The sequence below is a fragment of the Mobula birostris genome, chromosome 9 (genome assembly GCF_030028105.1).
Source record: "Mobula birostris isolate sMobBir1 chromosome 9, sMobBir1.hap1, whole genome shotgun sequence".
Classification (NCBI taxonomy): Eukaryota; Metazoa; Chordata; class Chondrichthyes; order Myliobatiformes; family Myliobatidae; genus Mobula; species Mobula birostris.
Genome location: NC_092378.1, coordinates 30,108,490 through 30,134,274, shown reverse-complemented (window position 1 = coordinate 30,134,274; position 25,785 = coordinate 30,108,490). Strand labels below are relative to the sequence as shown.

General features: G+C 41.1%; 1 protein-coding gene across 4 annotated transcripts in view; it reads left to right on the top strand.

Moving 5' to 3' along the window:
- The window catches only part of b4galnt3b (beta-1,4-N-acetyl-galactosaminyl transferase 3b), a 163,378-nt gene that overhangs the window by 43,129 nt on the left and 94,464 nt on the right, over positions 1–25,785 (top strand). For all 4 annotated transcript variants that reach the window (XR_011887135.1, XM_072267699.1, XM_072267698.1 and 1 more), the window contains exon 2: positions 16,973–17,079. Coding sequence is in view for 3 of the 4 variants with exons in the window: in XM_072267699.1 (XP_072123800.1) it covers positions 16,973–17,079 (107 nt within the window). In the remaining variant the exon portion in view is untranslated. The remainder of the gene's footprint in view (positions 1–16,972; positions 17,080–25,785) is intronic.

Genomic DNA, 25,785 nt, shown 5'->3' with positions numbered 1-25,785 from the left:
GCAGAATTAATTCGTCTCCTATTGTATGGAGCTTCCTAGATTTAGCAATGAGCAATGAAATGTTATATGAAACTGCAAATCATCATTTTTTTGGGTCACATGCTGGCAAACATGTTTTGAAGTTTTCAAGGAGCCAGGGTGATTTATTTGCCACATTTGAATTAACTTTTACACACAAAAGATACACTGTCTGTTGTTGTTTACACGGTGCTGGTATAAATACGTATTTCAGATATTCAGAATCAGAATCAGGTTTATTATCACCACCATGTGATGTGAAATTTGTTAACTTAGCGGCAGCAGTTCAATGCAATACATAATGTAGCAGAGAAAAAAATAAATAAAATTTTAAAAAAGTAAATTGCGTATGTTGAATAGATTAAAAAAACTTGCAAAAACAGAAAAACTGTATTTAAAAAAAGAAGTGAGGTAGTGTCCAAAGATTCAATGTCTATTTAGGAATCAGATGGCAGAGGGGAAGAAGCTGTTATTGAATTGCTGAGTGTGTGCCTACAGGCTTTTGCACCTCCTACCTGATGATAACAGTGAGAAAAGGGCATGCCCTGGGTCATTAATAATGGACGCTGCCTTTCTGAGACACCACTCCCTAAAGATGTCCTGGGTACTTTGATGGAGCTGACTAGATTTACAACCTTCTGCAGCTTCTTTCGGTCCTGTGCAGTAGCCCCTCCATACCAGACAGTGATGCAGCCTGTCAGAATGCTGTCCACAACACAACTATAGAAATTTTTGATTATATTTGTTGACATACCAAATCTCTTCAAACTCCTAATAAAGTATAGCTGCTATCTTGCCTTCTTTATGACTACATCGATATGTTGGGACCAGGTTAGATTCTCAGAGATCTTGACACCTAGGAACTTGAAACTGCTCACTCTCTCCACTTCTGATCCCTCTATGAGACTTGGTATGTGTTCCTTCATCTTACCCTTCCTGAAGTCCACAATCAGCTCTTTCGTTGAGTGCCAGGTTGTTGCTGCAGCACCACTCCACTAGTTGGCATATCTCACTCCTGTATGCCCGCTGTACTGCACACTATACTGTCTAAACATCTTTGATGTACTTCAGCCATTTTCATAATGGATTAATGATCACGGTCAATCGCCTATAAGTCCAACCTCAAGTGCTGAGATCAACAACCTGACTCTCTGCCTGAAGGTACATAAAGTGGGGCAGCAATATCTTGGTTGGGCCGTGGGCTTGAAAACTGTGGTCAAGACCATTCAGAATGGCAGATTCTGAACTTTAATCATGCAGGCACGCAATTCCTTTGAGGTAGGGTAGGCCGGTCAATGGGTTAGAGTCTGGGAATTGTACTAGTTAAAATTGTACTACAGCAGTGAATGTCAATAATGTGCTTACATGGCACTCTCTTAACAAGTCTTTATTGACTACTCCTGATTATCTGTACCTTTCTTAATGGAAGTTTGTACTGCCCCTCGAATGGATTCCAAAAAAAACCTGCTGGCTTTTCATTTCTTGATTTACCTCTTCATACATTTTAAACAACAATACAACATTGGTAGCCTCTAGTTTTATGTATCCTGTTGTCTGAGGAATCATTGATTGTAACCAGTGGATCCATAGCAGACTCAATCTCAGTGCAGACTGGTGCCTAGCGTAGCTATGCCTTGGCCCGTCCTTGATCTTGTCCTGGTGCTGCACCTTTCCTCCAACCAGCTTCCTGCTGCAGAGAATTTGATATATAAAAAAAACAAAACATTGCAGCTGCTGGAAATATGAAATAAAAACAGGGAATGCTGGAAGTACTCAGGTCAGGCAACATCCACAGAAGTAGATCCAAAGTTGATGTTTAATGTGGGGAGGGATGGGTGGAACAAAGGGAATATCTCTGATAGGGTGATACCAAGTGGTTTAACCTGGCCGTTAGAATCCAATAACTGTGTCCGAATTATGGGTGCTCATAGCAATGCTGTGGGACGTGTGCAGAAAATCAGGTTGTACTAAAGGAGAGAGAAAATGGAGCCAAAATTACAGATTAATGACTGGTTCTGATAAAGATGGGCATGTTAAAGAATGAGTTACCTAAAGCTGGAGAACTGCAATATAATCAGATGAAAGATGGACTACTTTTTCTCGAGATTTCCGTGGGCATCATTCTAGCAGTGCATGGATCAGGTAGGGAGTGGGAAGGTGAATTATGCTGGCAAGCAATAGGGAACTGAGGTTCACCCCTGCGGACTAAGCATAAAGACAGCAATTTATTTTGGTTTCTCCTATGTAGTGGGGACCACATTTAAACACCAAATTCATTAAATGAGATTGAGAGAAGTGCAAGTGAGACGCTGCTTCACTTGGAAAGACTGGGTGGCAGGATGTGTGGAGGGAAGAGGTGAAATGGTGGGTGTAGATGCATGGGAGTCAGCCATAAGAAGGGGAATGATTGGTGGGGACAGTTGAGTGAGCCACAGTTGCAAAGGAAGTAATCCCTTCAAATGCTGAAAGGGAAGAGGAGGGAAAATGTACCTGGTGGTCGAATGTTAGAGCTGGTGAAAATTGCAAAGGAGCAACTGAAAACGAATTGCTGTGTATTTGCTGCCCCTCGCCATCACATCATCATTTAGAAAAAACACATTTACTTCGCCACCATCTGACTTGACCTTTCTGTTCATTTTAATCTGTTGAACTGCTTTATCGAAATCTCGTAGTAGTTTTCCTCCTGCACATCAGGCAGCTGCCTTGCTGTTTCTTCAGCGTTTCTCTGTTTTATCAGGCTGAGTTGCTAGCTTGATGCTCAACGCAGCACGGATGGAAAGCATGCAAGGAGTTGTCCCGATTCAAACCCAGGGCCTCTCACCTCAAGGTTTGGTGCAGATACCACTACACCACCAGCTGACCTAATGGTAGTTCTGCTACTCTCAAAGCCATTGTCTTTAGTCTGTATCCCAAAGTCTGTTACCCAGCTGCTGACCCATTGCTCTTCCAATCTGTTATGTAAATATGAAATATCAGATTGCTTAAAATCTTAACGTCATATTTGGCCTGAGATTAAGACCGTGCATCAATGTCATCTTTGTCAGATCTCGTAATTGCATATCTGTTAAGTCAGCGTGATTGCCCCACCTTGGTCAGCTGCTGCAGAAGTGCTCATCGTGTCATTGTTCTCCTCTCAGTAAAGCTCATCCATTCATGTGCATCAGCAGAGGAATTGATGCAGGGTTCCACAAACACCATTGAAATAAATGACTATAAGATCATAGTCCTGAGGATAAATATGTGCCAGGAGAGCAGAACATGTCCAAGTTCCTCTTGGTAGAGTGCCATGGGATATTCTACGTTCGGCCAAAAGGCCACTCTTATTTTGATTTGATATCACTTTGGGAAAGATGACACTTCCAACAGGGTAACAACCCACTCACAGCATAGCAATAATTTGGCAGCCGTATCTGCTTAAATCTCTTGAGAATACCACGAAGCCAAGACTAGCAACTCTAGCAGAGAAAAGTCTTAGTCAAACATATTCAAAACCAATGTTTTTGACCTTGTCTTAAGTAACTAGTTAATACTTTAATCCAAGCTGCAAAATCAGAAATAGGAATAGATAAATCTGGCCCCAGGACTGTTATGAAGTTTGAACTAAAAGTAAGATAAGAGGAGCTATAAGTAAAGTATCATCCATCAACGCCAGATAACTATTTGCAGATTTAAATTTGGCTTTTTTTCAACTCAGTGCTGAGGAGCTGTGAGATTTTTGTTCTCTCTGCCCTTTGCAAAAAGCCGGAATAAGAATAGGTTAAAACCGCCCTGGCACAAAATGAAGTATCACAAGTCATAGAATAGTGCAAAAGTCTTATTGATGCTTCATTTGCTAAGCAACTGCAGAGGGATGAATTGAAAAAAAATGTTTTTGTATATAATAGAAGATTCTTGTACTGTTCATGCCAAATCAAAACAATGAATTTTGCAGCAACTGGGAAAGGAAGTACTAGATTGTAACCAGATGCAATTTGAGCTTCAAAAATTTTTGAGCAAGTAATGGAGAGGATAATCCTCAGGAGAGAACTCCAAATACTCTAGCCCAATAACTAACTTAATTTATGGCCAAAAACTGTACACAAGAGTCAAAAGATGGTGACATCATCAAATTTTCTTCTCTGGTTATTAAGAATCATCAGTTCTTCAGTACTAAACTATTTATCCAGCTATCTCCTCTTTACAAAAAAATTGGACAGATCTTGTGCACTTAACTTATTCTGCACTCGTTAATGTGGTGAAAGTTGTGATTAATACTATCATCAAATGGCAGCACATTGATGCCTTGTTTGGGCTTCACCAAGACATCTCAGCTCTGAATCTTCACATGTCCAAACAGAAGAGGGAAAAATAGGTTTTCTGTATTTTGGATGTGGACTTTTTTTCCATCTTATTTTTTTTTGTGTATTCTGTGTTTTTTAGTCTACCTTTCCCATTTTTGTGTGTGGGGGAGGGGGGTTTGATGTGCCTGTTCCATTTTTGTTCATTTTATAGTGTGGGGAGGAGAGATTTGGGAGTTTGATGGTCATGCTACCATTCTTTTCTTTCTTGGCTTTGCGGCTGTCTGAAGAAGAAGAATTCTATACTTTGATAATAAATGAACCTTTGAACCTTAAAGTTAGGTCGGCAGTTGTAGTATCAAAGAGCTCCACTTGGGTGGATGGCAAGGGAGAACAGTTGGAGCCATGCTTATGTACAGGTCAACAATGATCCATGCCTTTCTGTAGGCATCAGAAATGAGGGTAACACATTGTAGGATCTTCAGAATGCTGGAGGAGTGCCACCGGTATGGCTTCTGCAAAATCCTCCATATCCACTATTGGATAGGTCATGTCAGTGTCCCTTTTCCATGAGAACGTCCTCTGATCACGTTCACCTAGTGGACTGTAACATCTGAGTATATGATGACAGATTCCCAAAGCAATCATCTTACTCTGAGCTGTATCATGGCAAGCTTGATTCCATGTGGACAATGAAGATGTTTCTTTTCAAACACCCTCAAAAAAAAAAAATGTAGCATAGGGAATCCCAGATTCACAACTGTTTAATGTTATGGGGAAGCATATCAGAAGGCATTAGACACTTTGGATCTCTCTAGGAGTACACTGAGGTCAAAGCTAACATCAAGAAATTTAGAAGAATCCACTCAATCCCTTTAAGCTGCACATCCTTCCTGAGACAGGAAATTCCAGCTGGGACTTACTGGTGTTCTCAGATCTCAGAGAAATGTAATGGAAACAAAACCTCTTGACTCTGAGGTATTAGCAAAGAAGGGAAACTAAACACAGATTTGCTGCTGGATTTCTTGCATTGCGGTGATACCCAAGTGTAATTTCAGCCTAGTTTACCGGCAGTCAAGATTAGCAAACTGAAACGGGTAAAAGCGGAACTGGCAGATGATTGCATTCCCTGTGTTTCCTGATCCTTGAGCCCAGTGTTTCTTTGTTATTACAGCTATTACATTGGTCACACACAAGCTGAATTTTCTGTGTTGGCATAGGGTGTTGGATATTGGCATAACCCACGGAACATTCCACTCTGCGTAGAAAGTCTCACTGCTTTCTGGTGTGGCTCCAGAGTTGTGCATCCTGAATTTCTGAAATTCTGTATGGAGCTATCACATGCCAGGACATGTTATGTTAAGCAAACTTTGACTGCTCCAACATACAGCACCAGTGATGTTGACTTCAAATTAGTAATCAAGTATGACAGTTCTGCTGTACTATAACTTGATCTAACAATACACGAATGTTTGGCACTTTTGGATGTCTCTTTTGCCTACACATAGATGGATCCATCCACCCTGTTTCCTGTAGGGATTCCATTTCATTCTCACATTTCTGCTTCTGTGGCAGTAACTCTGAGACTTTCCACGCAGGTGTTTCTGAGGTGTCGTCCTTTTTCCTGAGCTGTAGCTTCTCCTTTGCTATTCCCTTTACCACATCCACCACAGGACACACCTTCCCCTCATGGACCATTTATTTATGACTCCCTGGTCTGCTTTTCCATCTCCACTAACTTCTGGTAATTTGCCATTTAAGTGCAGGAGATACAGCGTGTTCTGCTATGCCCATTCCTCTCTTCATCACGCAGTCAAAATGGTCATTTACATGAAACAGGTCTAAATGCACTCCTTACCAGGTTAGTTATTGTATTTAGTGCCTATAACATTGTCTACCTGATAATGGAGAATTGAAATGTTGATAGGGTGAATGTGAAATGCCTTCATTTATTAGAAAGGGCGACCCTGAATGTATTGTTTTAATTCTTTATTACTCTTTCACCCTGCACTGATATAAGTACATTTGACGTGCAGCACTTCATCTTCAGTCTGGGAAGCCCACAGTCTTCAGGACATGAGATTGTATTATCTTTTGAGATAACTAACCTCAGCCTGCTGTAATGTTATCTGTCTCTAGTATTAATTATCTCTCCCTACAGTGCCCCCCCCCGCCCACCTCCAGATCCCCCTCTCTTTCTCTCAGATTTGGTTTATTCCCAATCATTCTTCTTCCAAACTCTCTGGAATTTAAGATTAATATGCTTTTTTTTTAACCAGTCTTGTCTTCAATCTGTAGTATCTAGTGTCTTTTTGATCTTTCTCTGATCTGAAATATTAACAAATTCACTCTACATTGCAAACTCCCATGTAGCCTGCCGTTTCCTTTGGTCTGGATTCTGCTCAAGCAGGATTTTCTGTGTTTATTTTTCTTCTCTTCTCTGACTACAGATGCAACACTTGAGTCTTGTCATCTGCAGAAATTCTCAGATGACCCAGCATTAGTTGGGTCTATAGAGGGAGGTCAGGAAGATGAATACAGGGCTTTGGTAGAGGATATTGTCAGATGGTGTAAGTTGAATCATCTGCAGTTCAACATCAGTAAGGCAAAGGAGATGGTGGTGTACTTTAGGAAGGCTGAGGCTGCTCTGCTTCCTGTTACTGTTGATGGTAAGGACCTAGATGTGGAGAGGAGGTAGAAGTACCTGGAGGTGCACCTGGATGACAGACTTGAGTGGAGCACCAACACAGAGGTTGTGTATAAGAAGGGCCAGAATCGCCTCTACTTCCTGAGGAGACTGAGGTCCTTTGGAGTATGCAGGCTTCTCCTTCACATGATCTACCAGTACAATTTTCTATTGTGGTAGTGTGTTGGGGCAATGGCATCAACACAGGTGATGCCAACAGGCATCAATAAACTGATTAGAAAGGCTGGCTCTGTTATAGGAGTCAAACTGGAGACTGTGGTAGAACAAAGGACCCACGGAAAATCCTGGCAATTCTGGACTATGTTTCTCACTCTACATGCAACCTTGGCTGAACAGAGGAGCACTTTTAGTAATAGGCTAAGACAACTGTGCTGCTCCAAAGAGTGCTGTGTGAGGTCACTCTTGCTCTCAGTTATTAGGCTCTATAATGAGTCAACCTATAGCAAGGAAGTGATGATCCCCTCCTGTTAGACTGTTTCAGCCAACTTAGTTTTTATTCTTTCTTTTTTCTCTTCTAATAATTTGTATGTCTGCACACTTGTAATGCTACTCTGACTGTAATTTCCTTTGGGATCAATATCGTATCTATCATCATCATCATCAACTACCCCCTCTTTATAAACCTCTTTCCTTAACCTCTTTCAGGAGATTGAGAGGCTGAGATAGAGATGATTCGTGAAGGTCATACCATGTGATAGGAAAGACAGATTGTCTAACAGATTTATTATGGTATATTTATAGGGGCTTTAGAAGAAATGTAGTTGTTCTAAAACAAGTTGAAAATTAAATTAGAAAATCCAGTAGCATGGAGGAAAAGCGCACAAGGCTAAAAATCCCGTTAATAATGTAAGAAATCAAAAAATGGATAAAATTGATAAGTACCAAGGCATTTATTTTCCAGAAATATTATTCTCCTCGTCAATATCTTGCAGTTTTAGTGCGTGATTATTATCACAGGATCGTTGGGACTTGTACATTATGGGGATTTGTATCTAATTATTTGGGTTGGGGGTCTGTAGGAGTGCTTGTTTTAGTATAGTTGAATTCAAGGGCGTTATACTTTATGAAAACTATTCTTAAAATAACATCTGGAAAGACTTTTGAAGTCCCCAGTCTCTTAAAATAGTAAGTAGCTTTGGACAAGTTGCTGAGGTATAATATAAGCATTGGACTAGCGACCTGAAGGTCATGAGTTCGAGCCCCAGCCGAGGCAATGTGTTGTGTCCTTGAGCAAGGCACTTAATCACACATTGCTCTGCGACGACACTGGTGCCAAGCTGTATGGGTCCTAATGCCCTTCCCTTGGACAATATTGGTGTGGCGGAGAGAGGAGACTTGCAGCATGGGCAACTGCTGGTCTTCCATACAACCTTGCCCAGGCCTGCACCCTGGAAACTTTCCAAGGCGCAAATCCATAGTCTCATGAGACTAATGGATGCCTAAGAGTCCTGATTTCAGTAGTTGGAAAGATGTTGGAGTCAATTGTTAAGGATGAGGCTTTGGGGTACTTGGAAGCAAATGAGACTGTAGGCCAGAGTTAGCAAGGTTTCATTAAGGGGGAATCTTACCTGACAAACCTGTTGGTAATCTTTGAGGAAATAACAAGACAATAGACAAAGGAGAGTCAGTGGATGTTGTTTACTTGGATTTGAGGAAGGCCTTTGACCAGGTGCCACACATGAGGCTGCTTAACGAGATGAGAGCCCATGCTATTACAGGAAAGGTACCAGCATGGATAGAAGATTGGCTGATTGGCAGGAGGCAAAGAGTTGGAATAAAGGTGGCCTATTCTGGTTGGCTGCCAGTGACAAATGGCTTCTGCAGAAGTCAGTACTGGGACTGCATTTTTTTTTTTGGCGTTACTTGATTTGGATGATGGAATTGATAGTTTTCTGACCAAGTTTGCAGATGATACACAGATAGGTGGAGGGTCAAGTGGTGTTGAGGAAACAAGGTGTCTGCAGAAGGACTTGGACAGGTTAGGAGAATGGGCAAAGAAGCGGCAGATGGAGTATAGTGTAGGGAAGTGTATGGTCCTGCAAAGGCTATTTTCTAAATGGTGAGAAAATTCAAAAATCAAAGGTGCAAAGGGAATTGGGTGTCTTTGCGCTGGATTTCCCAAAGGCTAACTTGCAGGTTGAGTTCTATGAGAAGTGTTTGATGGCTCTGAGCCTGTACTCAGAGTTTAGAAGTATCATTGAAACCCATCAAATATTTAAAGTCCTGGATAGAGTGGATGCGGAGAGGATGTTTCCTATATTGGGTGAGTCTGGGGCCAGAGTGCACAGCCTCAGAATAGAAGGACATTCATTTAGGACAGAGATGAGAAGGAATTTATTTAGGCAGAGGGTGGTGAAACTGTGGAATTCAGTGCCACAGATGGCTATGGAGACCAGGTCATTGAGCATATTTAAAACAGAGATTGATAGATTCTTTGGTAGTCAGCGCGCCAAAGGTTACAGGAGGAAGGCAGAAAAATGGAGACGAGAGGGATAATAAATCATCCATGATGGAATAGTGGATCAGACTCGATGGGCTGAATGGCCAAATTCTCTTATGGTCTTAATATCTTCCTCTGACCAGGTATCAATGTAGTTGTGGATTTTTGACCACTATCAAGTTTTATAACTTAACCAGGTATCCCATTTGTTCCCGAGGCCTTTTGTTTTATCTGATATGTTCTCTTTTTATCTTCTTGTCAGTCAGAATTGGTGATGAGGCTAAACTGAATGGGCTGCTATATGATGCTTTGGTTTGAGGAGAGAATTGTTAAGGGGGTATTTTAAGTTCTCCTTCAAGTGGATGCCCTTGACTAATCAGCCATCGTTCAATTGTATGGTGGAGTAAATGAAGGGTTGTATGGCTTACTTATGTTGTCATTTTATTACAGTCTTTCTTTTATTGCTGCACCAGAACTTGTACATTGCAACTGACCTGCACACCATCAATTTCCTCTGCTGGTTCCATTTATTCCATATATGCACAACATTCATCATGCAGAGTTAATCAATCAACTAATTGAATAGTTTTCTGCATCTTGTGCTCCACTCTCACTTATCTTCAACAACTTCGGTTGCTTACAGCTAATTATACATGCAGGTCACATCTTGAGATTGAAATTAAGCATGACTGCTTTAACAATCCTCTCAACACATTCCACAGATTGGTATTGCTGAAATGCTTTCCTATATTTATGCTTCAGCAACTTGTCCAAAGCTACTTACTATTTTAAGAGACTGGGTTCTTCAAAAGTCTTCCCAAATGTTATTTTAAGAATTGCTTTCATAAAGTATAATGCCCTTGAATTCAACTATACTAAAACAAGCACTCCTACAGACCCCCAACCCAAATAATTAGATACAAATTCCCATAATGATCCTGTACAAGTCCCAATGATCCTGTGATAATAACCATGCACTAAAACTGCAAGATATTAATGAGGCAGCTCTTTTCTCAATCTGAAACTCCCTTTGCTCTGCTGTAGTACTGATAGTGTACATCAGATTTTAGCTTCACCTTTGCAAACTGCCGGGTCAATTCTATCATATTATGATCACTGGCTTCTAAGGGTTCCTTTACCTTAAACTCATCTTAAACTACCTTAAATCTGGACCTTTACAAAACACCCAGTCCAAAATTGCCATTCCTCTAGCAGAAAAACTGCTCTTAAAAGCCATCTTGTAGGTATTCTATAGATTCTCACTCTTGGGATCCAGCGCCAACCTAATTTTCGCAATCTACTTGCATATTGAAATCTCCTATGACTATCACAATGTTGCCCTTTTTACATGCTGTTTCTATCTCCCATTCTAACTTGTAGTCCACATGAAGTTATAGTATGTAAGTGAACTGAAATTGAAATGAATTTTCACCTAAAATATTTTTAGTGAATAATTTGGACTCTGGAAATATATTAGGCTAAGAAAACTGTAGTGTAGTGTCTAATATTTTCCCAGTCTACCTGAATATTGAAATCCCCATGACTATCATTACATTGCCCTTATCAAATGCTTTTTCTATTTCCCATTGAAATTTGTATCCCACATCCTGGCTAGTGTTTGGGGTTTGTATATAACTTAACGAGAAAGTGAGCAATATAATTATGATCATCTTCAAAAACAGAGAAATGTGACTCTGGTAACTAAAGAGAGATTTTTCTGCTGTCTGCCGCAGAAAATATAACCACCAGCATCATCCTCTACAACAGTGAATCCCAACATGGGCAGTACTGCTCCCCAAGGAGGTGGTTACATGTCCTAAGGGGGCAATAGGGGAAATAAAAGTTGTTGGGGGTGTTCAAGATTCTTGGGGGCGGGGGGCGGTAAGTGGCACGCTAACTTGAGGCACGAGACCTGACCAACCGTTAGTAGAGCAGGCACTTCCAAAGAAAAAAGGATGAGGCACCGGAACGCAGGAAAAACCTTAGTTCTGCAGGCGGTGAGCACACATCACCACAACGCATCTGAAATTCGACAATCTTGTCTGACCTTACCAACCAAACAGACATTATTGGGGATGCATAAATTAGCAACCAGGCTGCCCGGCAGTTCCCCTTGACTTCCAGCACGGAACGAGTTCATGCAATTTAACTGTTGGTAAGTCAAGTACACCCTCTCAACTTTCCCTACAGATCTATGGAAAACAGGTCACCCAACGATACAACCCTGGCCGGAACAAAACAGTGAGATAGAGCCAATCAGTGAATTGGCTGATCACGAGGATTCCTCTTGAGGTGTTCAAAACGAACTCTGCTTCATATGCTGGATAAATACGTACGGCGCGATTTCTATGAGACTGAAGGTGGCGAAGCATTGAATTCTAATCATGGTAAGAAACAAACTACAGAAAGTATGTCTACAATGTTACATACCTGGAGCCTGGGTTTAGTCTGTTCCCATCAGATTTAATTTGTAATACTGTACTGTCTGATGAAGCCATGAAACCATCAAGATTGCAGGAACACTTCTGTAAAAGACACCCTGAAAAGGCGAATTATGGTATTACTCAGTTCCAGAAGATGAAAGAAGCATCTGAAAAGCATTGCACACTTGTCATTTACTAAGAAGGCTAAAAATGATCTTGATAGTAGTCACAGTGCTTCTTATAACATTTCCAAAATGATAGCAAAGTGTGGAAAATCTGATACAATTAGTGAGAGATTAATAATGCCTGCTGTATCAGAAGTGCTCACCACTGTTCTCAAAATGGATACCAGTATTTCAAAATCAATTCCTATGAGTAAAAACTGTAGCTCATCATATTAACTCAATGAAGGTGCTGGGTCATCATAGTGACTCAATGAAGACGCTGAATATCAACTGTTCCAAGAATTACCCCTTGTAATAATGAACAGGGAGACACAGAGGGAATCTGTAATTACCGACAAATACCTTTATTGTCTTAACAGAAGAACCCATGAACTTACACAACCAATACTTGTGGGCGCACCTACTAAGTTTTCTTGACCTACATTGAACAATCAAAGAACAGAAAAGATATCACCATTTAAAAAGGAGTGTCTGCGGCTGGCCACATGTTCCTCGTATTCTACAGAGTTACCACTACCAACGCACTTGAAGCGCCTGCTTTTATATTCATTCTTTACCAATTCAAATATTGCATTCTAGTGTCATTGGCTGTAGGTCATGTGACTGACCTTTAACTCCTTTTTATTGGCGCTGCTCCAGGCTAGCATCCATTTATTGCCCTCTTCCCAGCAAGTGTACTGACGTGTAGACTGGCAGACTGAGAACCAGGCATCCACCTCAGAGAATGTGGAAAATTCAGATGAAGATGTGGAAAATTATTATGATTAATAGGTTATGAAAGTATGGAAAGCAGTCTTTGATTAAATATATTCATTTTACAACCAAGTGGGGCTTGGTTATGGCTGTGTGGAACCCCACATTTGAATTATTGTACTGTAGTTCTATATGCTATGACAAAAGCTTAAGATTGTTTTGAATTGATACAACAACATGGAAAATATCATGACGTTGATAAAACCCCAGAAATCTCTCCAAATGAGGTTTTTTACCTTTTGGTGGGGAGGGATAGCATTTTCTGCTGTACTGATGTAAATGTGGAATATATACAAAAAGTGATTACTTATTTGAAGTAATAAAGCTACCACTGGTTCAATGCTATCACATATTTTCTAACTATAGAGATGTATACCTTGCCAAAAATCACTATGAGCATTATTCCCCTCAGATGGTACAAACCAACCCTACTGGCTCATTGACTAAATCAGTAATTTATGGCTCTTTGTTTTCTATCAGCCACCAGCTTGAATCACACAGAACAGATAGAATCCCCAACAGTCACAAACCTGCAGGTTATATCCAATCAAGGAAGACCTCACAAATAACTTTTTATTTGGAAATGATCCCTAGTTCAGCAGATTACCTGTGGCATCATTGTGTCCACATTTTTAATCACTAGATTTTATTGCAACACCAACAAGTTACATTCAATACAACCAGTTGCCGATTACATTTTGGCTGTTTATCCCAGCCATCCCCCAACCTTCATCACCATCTCCCCCTCCACCTCTCATCCTCTTCCTCATCCTCTCCCCCCCACCCCTCTCTCTCCCCCTCCACCCCTCTCTCTCCCCTCCACCCCTCTCTCTCCCCCTCCACCCCTCTCTCTCCCCCACCAACCAACTGAATAGTAGTACATACACAGACAGAGCATTCCTATTTTAACAGAAGATCTTTTATGTCAGATATCAAATTTGTCCACATTAAGATTGTGTTTGGTCGTGCATCATTTACTCTTGCTGATGAAAGTTCCAGGTAAAAAAAATATGTCCAAAAAGCTCTGAAGCCAGTGAGTACTTGAAATATCATGGGGAGGTTTCCAACGCTGGACTACAATCTTCTTAGCTGCAGTCAGCCTGCCAGCCAGACTTTGCGTGTTTTTTTTCAGTCAGGGAAAGGTGGGAATCATCATTTAGAAGATGTACAGCAGGGTCCATTGGTAATTGTACCCCCATTAGTTCTGTAAGAGTACTGATAACCCCCGACAAACCAAAAACCCCTGGACACTCCCATACAACATGTATAAAAGAGCCAGTGGTTCCGTGGGGGCAAAATGAGCAATATAGGTCAGAAACCAGTCCCATTTGATGTCTAATTCTCGGTGTTAAATATGCTCAATGACAACATTTCAAGTGTATATACTGATGATTTGGGTTTTTTGAAGCACCGGCAGCATTATCCCAGATCGTATCCCAGTCACATCATGTCCCAGTTCAGATATGCCCCTATCCCAGGCTTTCATTCCTGATGTGGGCATATATTTCTGGGGGTTTGATTTATCATGGATATATGACAGTATCTGTCCTGGAGCACTCTGTATCCAACTTAAAATGGGATGGTCCTTTAAATCTGACCCCCAGGGTATCCCGTAGGCTTTACAAGCTGATCTTACTCTAAAGTAGAAGAAAAGAGAGTGATTATCAATATTATATCAAGATACCAATTCTTGAAAGCAAGGATAGTACTTGCCCCATTAATATCTTGAAGAATAGTAACACCTTTATCCTCCCAAGTTCTGTTAGTGAATGGTGCCCCCCCCGATAGAAAACTATTATTGTTCCATAATGGAGATGATTTGCACCATATGCTTTTAAATTTTAGGAATTTTTCTGCTGCTCTAAACACTTGTAGCATATGGGTTAAAATTGGACCGTAATACAAATCACATTTTTTGGTAGACATACCTATAAGGAGAAAGTCCTTCAACCTTATTGGTGCTATTAGCTCTTGTTCTATATTTTTCTATGATGAAACTTTATCCTCCTCCATCCAATAGCCAAGACTTTTTAATATAAATGCCCAGTGATACAACTTAAAATTTGGACATGCCAATCCCCCATCCGACTTTATGAATTGTAGAGCTGACCACTTTATATTGGGTCATTTACCGTTTCAAACATAGTATCGTAGTAAGGAGTCCAGTTTTTGCCAATATCCTGCGGAGATGCAAGTGGGATCACTGAGCTGATAAAATTAATGCGGGGTAAGATGTTCATTTTAATGACCGATATACGGGCTGGGACTGATGCTGGCAGGTGTCTCCATCTATTAGTATCTTCTATTTTTTTTCAAAATTAAAGAGTAATTTGTTTTAGCCACAGATGATAGGGAAGTATTAACTTTAATACCCAAATAGAGGACCTCATTTGCAACCTTAATCTGGGGAGGGAGAGACATCTTACTTTTACCTGTATTAATTAGCATCAGTGCTGATTTTGACAAATTAACTTTGTATCCTGAAAGAAATCCAAATTGCTCCAGTCTTTGTAAAACCTAGGGGAGAGTTTGTTGATCATTTGCCATATAAGCTAGTGTGTCGTCCGCGTAAAGTGATATTGAATGTGATGTTGTACCTATTGTAATAGGGGAGATCTGAGGAGAATTTCTAATTAAATATACAAGCGGTTCAATAGATATAGTAAAAATTAAAGGAGACAAAGGGTCCCCTTGTCGTGTGCCCCATCCTATGTACCCCTGGCCCTGGACTCCTGAGGCTGAGAGCGTGGAACTGCCCCAGTGCAAAGCTTTTCCACTTAAAAAAAACTCTCATGCACATGTCTGCTGTCGTTGTTGGATATGACAGACTACCACCAGACTCCAAGAGAAGTGCAAGGTACATTGCCTTTCTCTTTGTCATTGAAGCATTTGGCAACTAATTAAGCTGAATCATAGAGTGTATTCCTTAGATTTGGCTCCCAGGAGAAATTGATCTGTATTTTGTATTCCCTTTATGATAGCATGCAAGCTGTGAGCCTAACCATTGAATTCATAACAAAAACTGACATGAAATAAGATTACATCTGTACCCCAGCACTTTTCTTAATCCTCTTCATTGCAAGTCTGCACCTCACCATTGGAGTGGGACTAATGTACAAAACTAATGGACAATCAATAATCCTTGAGCCCCAATTATTAACTGCAATATGGAGACAGTATTTGCATTTGCATGCATTCAGCGCCTGAATTCTAACTTGTTATCAAATGGATGACAGCTCTCCCACCCTAAAGGCATGGGAGAGTTATCTCCAACTCTGACCCCACAAAACCCGCTGGCAAAAATAAATGAGCCTATGTCATTGTACTTTCTGAAACCTGCGTCCACAGCATTTGAAGCCAAATAAGGCCCGGTTACTTCACCTGTACACGCTAGGCCCCTGAACCAGACAGACTGTCCTGAGCTCTTTCATGGAAAGAGATTACCTGGTGATGAGAGGAAATGATTCAAGGATGTCTTCAAACCTGCTTAAAATGAAGCACAATTCTCACTGACTCCTAGGAATCCCTGCCTTGCGACCAAATTGTAGAAAAAAACATTTAAGTAAGTCTTGGGAGCTTCCATTTCATGTGTCAGGAAGCTCAATCTCTCCAATGGAAGGATTACATCACCCAACTTTTCCAGCATTTCTTGCACCATCTTTGGTCCAATCTGTACGTACCATAATGGTCTTAGCGCCCATAGAGCTATAGTGAAATTTGCCCTCATTCTGATGACGTGCTTACGAAGAAGACAGCAATTTCCTACATGTACATTACTACAGTTGACTGTGACAAGGTGATCGATCAAAAAAAAGATAACTAAGAGGTTATAATTGATTAATATGTTGTATATAAATATTGAATTTAGGTTTTTACATGACAGAAGTAGATTTCTGTTAGAGAAAAATGTTCTTTCTTCAGTGATCAATGTTTAAAATATCAAGCATGCTAATTAGATGGAAGAACATTGTGATATTCATATTTATAAAGTAATAATATGATGGGATATTTAATGGGGCAAATACAATTTTCCTAACTTGATTCTTTACATATTTATTGGTGAACAGCAGTTCCATATTCTGTCCCTGAAGAAGGAACATTATTAATTTCTTGATACTTGCCACTTTTGCCAATTGGTAATGCATATTGATTTGCATTTGTCTTCTTAGAATTCAGTAACTGGAGGGAGCAGTCTTATAGACGAAGGAACAAAGTGCCTGGTGTTAATCGGGACTTGGAGTACTATAACCAAAGAAAGGACGATGCAGTAAATGAGGTAATCCTGTGGTAATTAATTATTTTTGTTGTTGAGTTTATTTAAATTTTTTTACAGCTGCTATACCCTCTACAGAAATTAAATTGAATGTAGCCAGATAAGAGTGTGTCTCCAAGGTGCTTGTGTTTCTGCCTGCTCTGAGGTTACACTGAAAACTCTTTCATTAGGCTGTTGATATCTCTGGAGGATGCGGAACTAATTTGTTTGTCTTTCAGCTTTGTATGTTAAAATCAGCAGATGAAACGTTTGTTTATTCTTTTCCCTGGTTCGAAAGTTCATTAGAAGTTTCTGTTTGGTGTCTTGAATTCTATCTGTTTATGGCTTTGAATGAAAATATTTCTTTGGGTTTCCATTATGAGCTGATGGGTGATTAACTAGAAAGAGCCTTCAATTTTGTTTTTTTTGCTGGCTGAAGAGCTGCTGTAGCCCTGTTGTATCACATCCAAAGTGCTGAGCTCAAGTATTATTGTAGATACTGTGTGGATCACACAGCCTGTATCCTCATCAATATCTACATGTACATTTTACAGGTGCAGGAGCCAGCTGCTTGTTATCTCAGCTTCCCTTCCTTTACCTTGGGGGACTTGTATCCTCTCATTGGCATTGCAACTTTGGTGATGTAATTCTGCATAGATTGACTCTTAAACTACATAATCCATTGAACAACATGAAATGGAAAGTCGGTGCTAACATCGCTGGGAATTAATTCAAAGATTAATTTTTCCCCTGTAATGAATTTCTTCTTTAGATTGATAAAACAGCAATTCAAACAATAACTTAAGAAATGGGAATATTACTCACCAAATTTATAATTGAGATTAAAGTCTTTAAATGATTTCTTGCTTGGGTACCATAAGGGTCCTTAGAATACAACATGAATTTCCAGCTTTAAAATTTCTTTCTTTAATAAGCTACAGTGCTCAGTTGTGCAGCTTTGGGAAGTGGAATTAGAGAAAATAAAACTGCCCCCTTTACTGTTTTGAATATACGAGGGATGATTGATAAGGTCGTGGCCTAAGGTAGGAGGAGTCAATTTTAGAAAACCTAGCACATTTATTTTTCAACATAGTCCCTTCCTACATAGTCCTGACGAAGTGCCTCGGCCTGAAACGTCTTCCTAGAGATGCTGCCTGGCCTGCTGCGTTCACCAGCAACTTTGATGTGTGTTGCTTGAATTTCCAGCATCTGCAGAATTCCTGTTGTTTCCCTTCCTACATTTACACACTTAGTCCAGCGGTCGTGGAGCATACGATTCTTGGACCTCAAGATGAGTTATACAGCTTTCGTTACGTGCACATGCAGTTCAACTCTTTGAGTGATTATGCAGAAAGTTTGAAGTTAATAACTCAGGGGTAATTGATAAGTTCGTGGCCTAAGGTAGAAGGAGATGAGTTATTAACTTCAAACTTGCTGCATAATCACTCAAAGAATTGATGTGCATGTAACGAGAGCTGTATAACTCATCTCCTTCTACCTTAGGCCACAAACTTATCAATCACCCCTGCTGTGGACACTTTCTGGAGGTCCAAGATCCGTATGCTCCACGACCACTGGGCTAAGTGTGTAAATGTAGGAGGGGACTATGTTGAAAAATAAATGTGCTAGGTTTTCTAAAATTGACGACTCCTACCTTAGGCCACAAACTTATCAATCACCCCTGGTATTCTGTTTATGCATTTTGCTATAGGGGGAGGGATCTGTTGTACATGCTGACATATCTGACATTGTCAGGGTGTTCAACTGTCAGTGCATCTTGTTCCATTCATTTTTCCTGGCCTCCCAGTCCCCCTCCCCCTCAGTCTCTCTTTTCCCCCACTGTTACACCAGCCTCCCTCTTCTCTACCCTCTCCCAACTTCTTCTCTAAAAATCCCCCATTACCAAGCCAACTGGCTTCTCACGACCCATTCTTGCTCACACCTCTCTCCAGCCCATCTGCTACCTGCCTCTCTGAGCCCATCCTCACCCCTATAATTGTTTTGCCCCTTCCCCACTGTCCACCTCTCCTGATCCATCCACATCTCAAGATCCCTCCCTGTTAATTAATGCAAAAGTAATTAATTAGAATGGCAGCATGAAGTGTCTCGGCCAAAAATGTTGGCTCTTTGTTCCTTTTCATAGATGCTGCCTGACCTGCTGAGTTCCACCAGCGTTTTGTGTGTGTGTGTGTTTGTCTTTTTTACTCTGGATTTCCAGCATCTGCAGAATCTCTTGTGTTTAGAATTAGAATGACACTAGGGATAAGAGAGTCAGCTGTGTGAAGAAAGGGGAAACCTGTGATGGTTCTAACGAAGAGAAAATCGTGTAAAAGTCTTCAAAATGATGAACAGTTTTAATGATTAAATTGAGGGTGTTTGTTTCTCAGTTACAATGTAGTCAAAAGTACATATTTGAGGTGATTAGCAAAAGCCAGAGGTAAAATGAGCAAATTTATTTTATACAGTGGGCTGCGTTCCACTGCCCGGAATGGAAGTGGTTTCAGCAGTTTTGTATGTGGGGAATTACGTACATTTTTGAAGGATTTCGGTCTCTGGGGGAAGGGCAGGAGAAGGGGATACATTGGAAGCCACTAAAGACATGGCACAGGCATGGTTGGCAGGATGGCCTTCAGTACTGATTAATTTTGCATAAATCTCCCAAGTAATTCCACAGCCAGCTAGAAGCAAACTGAGCATCTTGGCTGAAAATAAATTGCAACTTTTTTTCTGCCTCAGCAGAGAACCTTGTACTTTTTTTCTATTTTTGGTTCTATTGACTTGAATTTTCCACATTTGTGGTTCTAAGCATGTGCTTTGCTGGGAAGAAATTCCACATGCCACATGGATCCACTGTGACTTTGCCCATTGTGGTTAGTGTCAGTCATTAAATTTTTTGAAATATATTCCCTGTCCATAGCCACCTTTGGTGTGTGAAATAAGTAAGCAGATTCATATTTATTTTTTCTAAATACTCCAACAACCAGTCTTTAGAGATTTGGCTCCCTATTTCTAAAGTGCAAACACTGGGAAATATTTTTCCTATCAAAACATTAGAATATATTTGGCCACGTATGTTTGCCCAATGAAACATCATATCCATTAAAGAAATGATTGGTGTAATAGGATTATTGGTTAGATATTGTACTGGAATAAATCCAGTATGAAATCACAAGGTCAAGCCATAGATATTTAAGTACAAAAGGAGGCCATTCAGCCCATCATATCTGCCAAGTTATGCAAAAGATGATTCAATTTAGTCCCATCCTATGAATTTTATTCAATAGCCTGGGGACTATTTCTTGTTGCATTATCCCTCTTTTCCTTTTATGCTGTCTTTGACTTCGTTCATCAGCCAAGGTTACATTAGTCTCCCTTTAGGGTGCATATTCATCTTTGGGAATTATCTTTCCTGCACCTTCCGAATTGCTCCCATATACTCCACACCTTGCTGTTCTGCCATCATCCCTGCTAGTGACCCCTTCCAGTGAACTTTGTTTAGCTTTTCTCTCATGCCTCTGTAATTCCCTTTACTCCACTGTAATACTGATACATCAGATTTTAACTTCCTCTTCACAGACTGCAGTGTGAATATTATGATCACTGCCTTCTAAGTGTTCCTTTACCATAAGCTCCTTAATCAAATCTGGTTCATTACAAAACACCCAATCTAGTATTACCTTTCTCCTAGATGGCTCATCCACAAGCTGCTCACGTACGCATTCTATAGATTCCTTCTGTTGGGATCCAGCACCAATCTGATTTTCCCAATCTACCTGCATATTTAAATACCCCATGACTATTGTAATATTGTCCTTTTTGCATGACTTTTCTATCTCATTGTAGTTTGTACCCCTCATCCTGGCTACTCTTCAGAGGCCTGTATGCAAATCCCATCAGGGTCTTTTTACCCTTGCAGTTTCTTAACTCCACCCTCAAGGATTCTACATCTTCTCATCCTATGTCACCTCTTTCTAAGTATTTGGTTTCATTTTTTTTTTAATCGTAGAGCCACCCCACCCCTTCTGTTTACCGGCCTGTTCTTTTGATACAATGTATATCCTTAGAAGTTAAGCTCCCAATTTTGATGATGTTTTAGCTGCATGTCAATGATGCCCACAACATCATATCTGCCAATGTCTAATTGCACTACAAGAGCATCTCCTTCATTACTTATGCTTTCAAACAGAATACCCTTTCTCCTGTACTCATCACCCTTTTCAGTTTTGTCCCCCTGTTACACTGTAGCTCATCCCACTGACTGCAGTTTTACCCTGTCATCTGCCTGTCCTTCCTCACAGTCTCACTACTCACTACATCTACTTGCATACCAACTGCCCCAACTTCAGCACTACTACTCTGGTTCTCATCCTCTGGCCGAACTAGATTAAACCCTCCCCAACAGCTCTAGCAAGACTGCGGCTGAACATATTGGTCCCCCTCAGGTTTAGGTTTAACCTACCCTTTTTATAAGATCATACCTTCCCCAGAAGAGATGCCAATGATCCAGCACCCTGCACCAATTCCTCAGCCACACATTCATCTACCAGATCATCCTATTCTTAAACTCACTTGCATATGGCATAGGCAACATCCAGAGATTGCTATCTTGGAGATCCTGTTTTTCAGTTTTCTACCTAACTCCCTAAATTCGATCTTTAGGACCTCCTCCCTTTTCCTACCCTTATCATTAGTGCCACTATGTACCAAGACTTCTGGCTGCTCATCCTCTCCCTTTAGAATGTCGTGGACCCGATCGGAGACATCCCTGACCCTGGCACCTGGGAGGCAACAAACCATCCAGGTGTCTCTTTTACATGCACAGAATCTCCTCTCTGCTTTTCTAATTATGGAATTGCCTGTCACTACTGCACTCCTCTTCTTCCGCTCTCCTGTCTCGCCACAGCGCCAGACTCAGTGCCAGAGATCTGACCACTCTACCTTTCACGCTGTCCCGCAGCATTACCCAAAGCACTGTATCTGTAGTTGAGGGGAACCGCCACAAGAGTACTCTACACTGGCTGCCTATTCCCTTTCCCCCTCCTGACAGTCACCCACTTACCTGTGTCCTGCACCTTGGATGTAACTACCTTTCTGTATGTACAATCAATCAACGCCTCAGCCTCCTGAATGATCTGGAGTTCGTCCAGCAGCTGCTCCAATTCCTTAACAGAGTTGGAAAGAAGCTACAGCCGAATGAACTTCTTGCTGGTGTAGTTGTCAGGGACACTGGAGGTTTCCCTGCCTTTCCACATGCCTTAAGTTGAGCATTCCACTATCCTGCCTGGCATCCCCACTGCTCTAACTGTAAGAAGAAAGAAAGAAAAATTAAATGGAAAAAAAAACTTTCTACAGCCTTCGCCTCTCCTCACAAAAACCTCTATGAGCCAAAGCCTGAACTGCCCACTCTAACATTGGCCCACTCACACAATGGCCCCTCCATTAAACCTAACTTCTTTTTACTGTCCTATGCCTAGTGCCTAATTGTGCACAATTCAAAGTCTCCTTGGAAACTTTACTGTGCAGATGCTTCAGCGATGATTGTAGGGCCAGGGAGATGGCATCCATGTAGACCTGTTTCAGTGGCAGGTGAATTACAGTGGGTTGTGGTTGCCTGGAAAGCTAGAATTAGTATGTGCCATGACCAGCTTCTTGAAGCACCTCGTGATGGAGGATGCCAGAGCCACTGGTCCGTGATCGTTATTGTACATAATCATGTTTTTTTTGGTGATAGTGGTCTACTTAAGGCAGGTGGGAATCACAGATTAAAGCAGGGAGAGATTGAAATTGTCTACCTATACCCCCCTCCACCAGCTGATCTGCAGAGGATCTGAGGAGCCAGGAACACCATCTGGGCTGAATGTTTTTCTGTGGGTTCAGGTGCATGGAAGGCTCTTAGGACGGGCGGTTTCATTCCAATCTCTTTCTTTTCAAAACATGCACAAAATGTGTTAAACTTGTTGGGAAGAGATATGCTTTTGTCAGTGATGCAGCCTGACATTGTTTCGTAGCCCATTATAGCACAATGAGTGGCTGGTCTAGGACTTGATTTTGGACTGGTACTGGGGGTGGTGGGATGGAGATGGTCTCTACCAAAGGAGGTGTAAAGCGCTGCCTTCCTCTGCTAGCCTGCAGGTTACCCTTGGGCAAAGTGTAGCACCTGCTTAGCCCCCTGATCAAGGTCACGTAAAGTCGTGGAGCAGGTGGTGGATGGTCATGTGAGCAGCTGGTGCATACCACGAGCCCTGGTTATGCGTCCACTGACGCCAGGCAGACTACTTCTGATGAGTATTGATAATGGCTGGAGTCATCCACCTTGTAAAGACCCTGCCCAGAAGGCAAACCAGTTCTGTGGAAACATTTACCAAGGACAATTGTAGTCATGGAAGGTCCATGATCACCTACGTCATACGACGTGGCACATGATGAACGACTGAACTGTCTCTTAGCCTCTCTGATAGGTTAATGGCTTAATACATTTCCCAAGCTCTTTTTGTGAATGCTGGAAGAACACACCTGAATGTGGTTTCCGATGTGCTTTGTGTGTGAAACAGTTGATGTGTGGTTTAATGATACTTTGATCTAAACATTCAACATCAAAGCAGCAATTGCAGCATTTCCAACCTGCTTCAGTGATCACTGTCATCATTACTTTGGAAGTCAAACATGGAATTATAACAACAATTGTTTACCTCATCCAAAACATAAGTTTATATCCAGAATTACTTGTGTAGACAAAGTACATAGGAAACTAAGTCTGGGAGTGTTCTTTCAAGTCTTCGCAAAATATACTTGAGAAAATATACATAATTTCTCCAAAGTCAAACTGAAATGAACTCTCACCTCTCCCTCCATAATTTGCTTTTAACTCTTCTACACTAAGTTAATTGTCCAGTCGTACGTCTGGCATGCAAAGTCCAGACTTTGTGGCTCTTCACTACTCAGATGTAGTAAGGTTTTGTTCACTGAAAGTTTTGTCTTTGTATTTGGAATGAATCTGGCAGTTCCATTTTCCAATAGACTGTGGTATTTTTTTTATGAATGCGAGAAAGATAAATCTAGAATTAACTTTCTCTTAATGACTGTGTATAGAAATGTTTAATGTCTGTCAGATGTGACGATTTCCTTGGGTTATAAATAGCTTTGTTGGCCCAGGTATTATCCTGTTTTTCATTACATTACGCATTTTTTTTGAGAAGTAGAGATTAATTGTAAATCAAAATCTCGAATAAATATATTGTCAAAAATGTCAATTTTTATGAAAGACTGTTCGTGATTTCTATTAACGACCTGGATGTGGGGGTAGAAGGGTGGCTTGGCAAGTTTGCAGACGACACAAGGGTTGGTGGTGTTGTAGATAGTGTAGAGGATTGTCAAAGATTGCAGAGAGACATTGATAGGATACAGAAGTGGGCTGAGAAGTGGCAGATGGAGTTCAACCCGGAGAAGTGTGAGGTGGTACACTTTGGAAGGACAAACTCCAAGGCAGAGTACAAAGTAAATGGCAGGATACTTGGTAGTGTGGAGGAGCAGAGGGATCTGGGGGTACATGTCCACAGATCCCTGAAAGTTGCCTCACAGGTGGATAGGGTAGTTAAGAAAGCTTATGGGGTGTTAGCTTTCATAAGTCGAGGGATAGAGTTTAAGAGTTGCAATGTAATGATGCAGCTCTATAAAACTCTTGTTAGGCCACACTTGGAGTACTGTGTCCAGTTCTGGTCGCCTCACTATAGGAAGGATGTGGAAGCATTGGAAAGGGTACAGAGGAGATTTACCAGGATGCTGCCTGGTTTAGACAGTATGGATTATGATCAGAGATTATGGGAGCTAGGGCTTTACTCTTTGGAGAGAAGGAGGATGAGAGGAGACATGATAGAGGTGTACAAGATAATAAGAGGAATAGATAGAGTGGATAGCCAGCGCTTCTTCCCCAGGGCACCACTGCTCAATACAAGAGGACATGGCTTTAAGGTAAGGGGTGGGAAGTTCAAGGGGGATATTAGACGAAGGTTTTTTACTCAGAGTGGTTGGTGCGTGGAATGCACTGCCTGAGTCAGTGGTGGAGACAGATACACTAGTGAAGTTTAAGAGACTACTAGACAGGTATATGGAGGAATCTAAAGTGGGGGCTTATATGGGGTGCAGGGTTTGAGGGTCGGCACAACATTGTGGGCTGAAGGGCCTGTACTGTGCTGTACTATTCTATGTTCTATGTACTATCGCATCATTATCAGAATCAGGCTTATTATCAGTGTTTTATATAATGTGACACTTATTGTTTTGCAGCAGCAGAACAGTGCAAGCTATCAAAATGACAAAGTAATTAAATAATGCATGTAAAGATTGCCATGGGTTTACTCTTTATTCCTAATTGACAGGATGTTTTATGGCTCACTCTCTTTTCCATCCTACTCTCCCCATACCTAATCTGCACTCCATTTTTGTTTTTTTTTTGCTTTTGGACTTGATGCTGAAAACAGGAGTTCCAGGACGGGAATGTTGCAGAGATGTGGGGCCCGCAATGCAAGGTTCTAACAGCAGCACAGTCAGCCTTCAAAAGCTAGGATTCCATTATGCTACCTTACTACTTTTCAAGTTTTGATTGAGAAGCACTTGCCTTCCTCTCTATTCCTTCCCTTACCTGTTGTTTTGCCTGTTCCTTGTTGTCCTCAATGACTAACATTTTCTTGCAGTGCCACTGTCTAATTCCACTCCCAAAACTTTATCACGGCC